Source organism: Impatiens glandulifera, chromosome 6, assembly GCF_907164915.1.
Source record: "Impatiens glandulifera chromosome 6, dImpGla2.1, whole genome shotgun sequence".
In the NCBI taxonomy this organism is placed as follows: domain Eukaryota; kingdom Viridiplantae; phylum Streptophyta; class Magnoliopsida; order Ericales; family Balsaminaceae; genus Impatiens; species Impatiens glandulifera.
In genome coordinates this window covers 3,362,309-3,370,505 of record NC_061867.1, presented here as the reverse complement: position 1 = coordinate 3,370,505, position 8,197 = coordinate 3,362,309, and the positions used below count along the sequence as shown (strand labels likewise).

Below are 8,197 nucleotides of genomic sequence, written 5' to 3'. Positions count from 1 at the left end.
ATAAAAGTTGTTCTTAAGAAGTTCAACTACAAATCATCTTGGACCTATAAACCTCTGATTTCGACAAAATCAAATTCTTTGGAATTTCATTCAGTAGGTTCAAAATACTAAAGTTTTTCCTATGAAAGATCATCATGTGTATTTTGATAAGCTAATTAGAACAATAAAATTTAGTACATATATAAAACTATACAAAGAACAATCATGAATGAGAAATAAAGAAACATTAATACAATTCTCAACCCAATAAAAGTAAGCAAACAATGTAATATTAAGTATAGTAGAGGTATGTTGGGAATAATCAAAAAAACTAATTGCGATCGTCATTTTACAACTCCAAAAGTGAGCTACTACAAGCCCAATTCATTCCAATTCAAAATTACATCTATATTAAACCAATCATGTAATCAAATCATTTATTTTTCTATATATGCCTGAATTATACTTTTACTTACCATCTAGTTATCCAGCTTCTGCAACATCGTAATAGATTTTCCAAGCAAGAGTCTCAACTTCGAATGAATAGTTCTCGTCAGCATGAATCCTAGGATCTTCAAGTGACTCCGAATCTAAGTCATACCAAACAAGATTATCATCATCCATGCTCAAAAGTACATTCTTACCACAATTTGAATAAGCAGCAGATTTCACCACATGATTAGATGGAACAGGAATATTTTGTGCCAATCTCAACCAAGATTCATTCGTCCCACCATATTCTTTCAGCAACTATACATCCACAATCCTCGAATAGTAGTGACAAGTTCTCGAAAAACATCCTCCTAAGCTAGCCAAGCACGAATATAAATCTAGATTACGGTACTCGGGGTGTTGAATTTCTCTATATGTCTTTGTCCCGGGATGAAAGGCAAGAATGGAACGTTTCTTATCAACGTCTACCGACATCCGGTGCATTGCTCCACCAGCTATTGCATTTTTTTGATATCGATGTCTCCAAATCCGAATAGTGATTAGAATATTTCTCTTATTTATGCTAGAAATTGGATCTCAAACTATAAACTTTAACCTCGTAATCAATGACGCCTAAGAATTTCTTCGGAAATTGGACGATCTCTTTACGTGAGAATAAATTAACTTATAAATGTCAAACAGAACTGAATCAATAAATACTAGTATTTTAACATTTACTTTTCAAAATAAGAATTATTAAAACCAACAAGCCCATTTTTCTATTTTAGAAAAATAGAATACTCAATAGTACTAATTTCAAATAAATTGAAATTCATAAATTGGAAACAAAACTCAAATCACTTAAGGAGAAAGGTGTTGCAAGCATATAAGAATAATGTAAGAGAGCATAGAAATTAGAATGCCATATATTAATGTCTAAATCTAATATTATATATCTCCAAATGTTCTTAAAACTCTACTCCAACATTTGATTTTCAGGTAGCCATTTTACACCACTTCTCTCTGTCTCTGTCTGTAAAAACAAAACACAAATTTTAAATTCAAACTCAAATCAAATAAGTGGAAAAAAACATAATATTTGACATATTTGGTTACATACATCTGCTGCTTGTTGGAACATTGATAGAGACGAGACTTTCAAGACAAGTGTATAGGTGAATTAAACTTGCCACATGAAAAACCCTAATGTTTACAAATGACTTCTCTTCTAAATTATACAATACATGCCCCCTAGAACCCATACCTAACAACACTTTCTTACCACTTTTTGAATAAACAATAGGTTTCAAAGGATAATAATTCTCTATAGAAGTTCTCCGTGACAGTGACAGTGGCATTAATCAATCTCGACCAATGTTCATTCTTCCCACCATATTCCTTGAGCAAAAACATATCCACAGTCGATGATTTGTAATGACAACTTAAAGAAAGGCATTCTCCTAAATCATCCACATATAATTTGTAATAAGGACCGCGGTATTGTGGCTGTGGAAGTACTCTGTATTTTTCTGTCCCAATATCAAAGGCAACAATCAAACTTTCCTCTTTTAAATCTGATTTCTCTGATTTCACAGTTGAGATCCAGTGCAGAGATCCACAAACAATGGAATTTCCAAAGCTTTTCCAATTCGGACAATGAGGAAACTTCTCAGGCCTATGCCACGAATTTGATCTCAAACTATAAACTTTAATCTCGTATTCGATGCCAAAACCCAGAATTAGGTACACCACAATTCTCACTACCTTGTAATCGTCATTGGTGTTATCGTAACCAATTCGATAAACACAGGAGGTACATAAACCTGGATGAATTGCGATATCAGTCGATTCGTAAGGCAATTTTATAGACATTCGGGTTGATGGATTCCATATAAAAGGTACTGTCAAGGGCATTTATGAAATTTGACGTGCAAAGCAAGCCATCACAGGAAAAGCCAGACCTAAGTCCATAATTCCGAAACCTCAATGGAATGGAATCGATCTTCATCGGTTGAAGAACATCGTCGTCATGGAGGGAATCAAGAGCCACCCGAAAGAGATCGAAGTTCCTTTGAAAGAGGCTATTGTTGGTATTGGTTTGTACTGATTGTTTCAGATGCAGTTTGATAAAATATGGGTCACTGATTAGGGCAAACCAGGATTTAGACACACATCTGAAACGGAGCAGACACTTAACAGATAATCGGCAAAGAATCTTTTCTAAAATCTCATTCGGCAACTGCGCCATCTTCTATAGACTGAACAATGCAAGAAGAAAATGTTATGCAAAGTTAAAAAGAAGAAGAAGAATATCAGTTAAAAGCCAACGAAGCATTCTAAAATATCTACTGCATATTGAAAACAAGCTGATTTTATCTTAACATGCACATTATTTACATTTAACCAAAGTCTTAATTTATAAAGATTAGAAACATTATAACATATAATATAACAGAAATAAAAATTGGAAAATCAGTCACAAATGAACTCACTTCGTAAATAGATCAAAATCTGGAAGCTTGTTGACTTAAGAACTGAAGAACAAAGGGTTGGTTTTGGAATGGAAATAAGATGATTAGGTTTAGAAGAGACATGAATATTTATAAAAATAAAATAAAAGTGGGGATTAAGAGATATGGGCCTAATTTTAATTTAATTTTTTTGGAGTTGGAGTGCCGAATTCCAATTATTATGTTTGTTAGACACTTTAATATTAAGAATTGAAATTGGAATTAGAATTACAATGGAATTCAATATAGTATAATTTGATACTTCTCAATTCTAATATTTTTTTAGGTTGAAATTATAATTCCAAATTAACACGTTTTTCATGTTTTTGACGTGTTTAACACGTTTTTTACCCATTAAATATGTTTAACACGTTTTTAACACGTTTTTCACACGTTTAACATATTTTCATATTTTGGCACGTTTAACACGTTTTGGTACGCTTAACACGTTTTTGACACATTTAACACGTTTTTGGCACGTTTAACACGTTTTGACACATTTAACACGTTTTTCACGTCCTTGACACGTTTAACACGTTTTTAACACGTTTAACATGATTTTCACATTTTTAACACGTTTTTAACATGTTTAACACGTTTTTGGTACGTTTAACACGTTTTGACACATTTAACACGTTTTTCACGTCCTTGACACGTTTAACACGTTTTTAACACGTTTAACATGATTTTCACATTTTTAACACGTTTTTAACATGTTTAACACGTTTTTGGTACGTTTAACACGTTTTGACACATTTAACACGTTTTTCACGTCCTTGACACGTTTAACACGTTTTTAACACGTTTAACATGATTTTCACATTTTTAACACGTTTTTGACATGTTTAACACGTTTTTGGCACGTTTAACACGTTTTTGACACGTTTAACATGTTTTGACACATTTAACACGTTTTTGACACATTTAACACGTTTTTCACGTCATTGACACGTTTAACACATCTTTGACACATTTAACACGTTTTTTACACGTTTAACATGATTTTCACATTTTTAACACGTTTTTTACATTTTTGCACGTTTAACAAGTTTTTCACATATTTGGCACGTTTAACACGTTTTTTACACATTTAACACGTTTTTGACACATTTAACACGTTTTTTTTTACGTTTTGACACGTTTAACACGTTTTCATATTTTTGACACATTTAACATAATTTTTTACGTTTTTGACAGGTTTAACACGTTTTTCACATTTTAGCACGTTTAACAAGTTTTTCACATGTTTGGAACGTTTAACACGTTTTTGACACATTTTCATATTTTTAACACGTTTAAAACATTTTTAACATATTAAACATGTTTAACACGTTGTTGACACGTTTCACATGTTTTTTACATTTTTGACACATTTTTAACACGATTTGTGGTGAATTAAAATATATATCTAAAGGGATGAAGCAATTTAGATATCCGCATATATTAAGCTTGTTTGTGATAGGAATGTAAATAGATCATCTTTTTCAACAGCTAGATGGATTAAAATAATTAGACATTATAAAAGGAGGTTTGGAAATTATTTAAGAGAAGATTCTTCCTTTAGTTTTCAAGACATTGGGATAGTTGGGGTTTAAAAACGATCAAAATATTTGAAAGATAAAACCATTTCAATAACATGGAGTCGAGAAGATCAAATATTGAAATTTAAAAAGAAATATTGATCCAAAGGGTAATGCATTGTTCATGGTTTAATTACTAAAAATGATGAAGACCAAGAAGTAGAAGATGGTGGGAATATGCACAATTTGAAATGTGTTGTCTTAAAGACCATTCTTTCAAAATCACAAATTATTTTTGAGTGAATTCAAGCTTTTATTGATTAATACTATATGTGGTTGATTTCAAATGCTTAAACATTCTAATTTCATTTTTCTACACATGTGTTCTTCAAAATTTGTTTAACACGATATGTGATTGCATTGAATCTCGGATTTAAATTTTTTATATATTGATTTATTCATTCTTTCTGAAGATATAATTGATTGCAGTGAATAGGACCAATAAACCCCTCAACACAAGTGAAAGTGATTGAAGAATTATGATTTCTTCTTCTTTGTTAAGTTATAATTGGATAACCAAACAAATTTCTTATATGAATAATTAAAGAAGAAGATCACAACCTGAAGACCAGCCAGGGATTAGTTATAAGTAGTATAATTTGGGGATGCTTTTATTCCAAATACTGATTGTTCCGAGATCAGAATTCAATCAAATGATTGAATCTAAATCAATGAACAAGAAAATTATTAATTACGAACCAGAAAAATTGTAAGAGAGTCAAATGTCTAAGACATCAAATACCATACTTTTAATACTAAGAAAGTAAATATATAAAATTAGTTAAATTAGTTGGATGACAAAGTTATTACACTTTTGGTTCATTTGTGAAGCATTAATGTACACATAAAACAAATATCATAATGAACTCAGGCATTTTGATTATTATCACAAGCATCCACAAGTTGAGAAAACTCTCTTATTAATCTAGCATATTTGTTTTCTAATAATCAAATGTATACAAAAATAAGAAATATTGGAAATGTACTGTATTATTACTATGTTGATCTTTTAAAGAGTCTGCACATAATGTAAGAAGATGTTAAAATTTGATTTATTGTGAAGATTTTTCATTATCAAATACATTAAAACCTCTGTTTTCAAAGATATACTTTTAACATTAAAATTGATTGAATAGACAATGAAATACCAATACTTAAGACAACAAAAATCATGTCAACAGGAAAGTGTATAAGAAATTATGTTTATTTATATTGACAAATTATCTAAGACTTTTTTATCAAACACTTGGAGCACATACTTAAATATTTCAGAAAATTGATATTTGTTATCTAACAAAGAGCAAGTTGGTGCTATGTGATAGAATTTAGAAGGAATATAAAGTTCTCTTCAAACTGAAAATGTGAAAGACCTTGGGAATCTGTGTAATCATAGTAAAAGTATATTGGATAATGGAAGCTAAAATTTGAAATAAATTGTTACTAAGAAGTTGAACCATTTGATCCACAAATTAGATACATCAACCTTCAATAAACTAAACAAAGTGCATTATTGACTAGTGACTTACTTGAATAAAAGAATTTTGTTTTGGATGCATTTGAAGAGTATTCTCTATGTTGTCTCTCTCAATGATTTGTTACATGAAGGATGTGTTTCTAATAACGCAATAGAGACGATGATACAAATTTTAAGTTCTCCAAGGGTAGAGACTAAGGTTAAATCTACAGCTTCTCTTGCTGGAATGCAGAAAGGACCTGCACGAAAGTAGAAATGCTGAAGAAACCTTTTTGCTGCCATTATGCTCGTAATTGTTGATTATGAGAATATATTAGTAGTCCTTATGTCGTCTAACCTCAATCTTCCTTTGCATACAACAAAATAGAGAAATATTGTTATTGCTAGAATGCATTACCTCCGTTGGTAACGATATACACTCATATTTTATATTTTTCGAATTTATAACTATAAATAAAAAAAATACCGAGCCTATAATAAAAATGATTTTTAAACTTCGTAAATGAGCTTATTTAGAATAACATAATTTAAAACAACATAATCAAAGACTCATCAGCTCGATGATGAAAACCTTAACAATATTTATACTATTACTAATAATATTTATACTATTACTAATAATTTAATCATTATTGTTACTAATAATATTTCAGACAAACAACTAACAAAATACAAAGATATGTTGTTTCTCATCATTATATAAATTATCCAGACAATTGTTCAAATTGCATTATGAAGGATAGACATGATGTGGTCTGCATTACGTACATAGTTCAAAATAACAATGTGTATATAATATCTTATATGATGGAACAGTTACAGTTATTAGTGACATGACAACAAAGTAAATCAAAACGAAACTAAGAAAACAAAACCTACAAGATGACACCAAGTGACCACAAATCTGCAGTACTGTGATTTATAAGGTTATTCCCTGATCAACTCTGAAATCATGTATAGAGGAGGAGTGTTAAATGAAAACCCACAAAATACTTTGTAATCATTAAGAATAGATTATTGTTTTAGATTCTACCGGTTAGCTATATGCAAATAGGGGTGTTCAATATTTGGTCTGAACCGAATATCCGACCGAATTCGAATTCACCGAATTCGAATAAACCGAATTCGAATTTCATTTTCGGTTTTCAAATCGAATTTTAAACCTATTCGAATTCAAATACGGTTTTCGAGTTGGTTTTCGAGTTTGAGTTTCAACTCGAAAACCAAACCGAAAACCGAATTCATTTTTTTATTATTTATTTTTCCAAACTTAGTTTAAGAAAAAGTTTAAAATAATCCAAGTAGAATATTTTGAACTCAAAATTTAATAATAAAAAATAAAATAACAAAAGTATTAGTGGTCTAGTGGTAGAATGGTACTCTGCCACGATACAGATCTGGGTTCAATTTTCGGCTGGTGAAATTCAAACCGAATATCGAATTCGGTTTAATTAAAATTTATTCGAATTCGGTTCGGTTTTCGAATTGGCTAAAAAATAAAAATTTGAATAACCCGAAAACCTGATGAACAACCCTGTATGCAAATATCTTAATTAGTGAAAGCAGATCATGAAAAGTATTCAAAAGTGATTAATCAGAAGATAATAGAAATGATTAGTGTCTTGTATTCATATGCAAGAGTTGAATGTGTTGATCCAAAAAGCAAGTTTCTCTTGATGGGTTAGACTTTTCATGTTAACTGAGATAAGTTTATGAAGGAGTAGTTAACTGAGATAAATCATCCAAAATCATATAAAAGTTTAAACAATATTTATCTGTGAAAAAAATAGTTATAAAAGTTGAACGACCTTCAATCATAAATCAAGAGTGCCAATAAAAGCCGTTTCACTGAAACAAGAATTCTTACTAACCAAACTGTAGTAGACGTTTTATGATGAACAAATAGATATAAGTACTAATTAACTATATATATGCATGAAATAAAATTTGTAGAAATAAAATTAAAATACAGTTAAAGGTGCAAATTAGAAAATTAGATGAACTTCTAGACTTGTTTTGAAGGGTTTGAGATTTTGCTGCTGCTGCTGCTGCAATAACTTTATTATAAAGAAGTTCCCCCCACTTTCTTTCTTTCTAGAAACAGAAGATGCCTCAGAATTTTCCTCCTGATGCAAGAGATTAGGTTACATTATATTGGATGGATGATCGTCTTAAAAATAAAAAAAAAAGATGTAGTTGTTTGAATAAGTACGTACCAAATT

At 30.2% G+C, this 8,197-nt stretch overlaps 1 protein-coding gene across 1 annotated transcript; it reads right to left on the bottom strand.

Annotated features, from left to right (window-relative positions):
* Positions 1–462: 462 nt before the first annotated feature.
* On the bottom strand, positions 463–2,325 carry LOC124941696 (F-box protein CPR1-like). Its single transcript, XM_047482043.1, has 2 exons — positions 1,762–2,325; positions 463–729 (listed from the first exon to the last, which is right to left on the bottom strand). Exons 1-2 carry the CDS (start codon positions 2,323–2,325, stop codon positions 463–465), a joined length of 831 nt encoding a protein of 276 aa, XP_047337999.1.
* Positions 2,326–8,197: the final 5,872 nt, after the last annotated feature.

Bases quoted from the DNA above. Each gene is read 5' to 3' on its own strand.
- LOC124941696 (XM_047482043.1), bottom strand. From the start codon at position 2,325: ATGCCCTTGACAGTACCTTTTATATGGAATCCATCAACCCGAATGTCT. The intron at 730-1,761 runs GTCACTGTCACG...GTGGATGTATAG, and splicing joins CGAGATTGATTAATGCCACT to TTGCTGAAAGAATATGGTGG.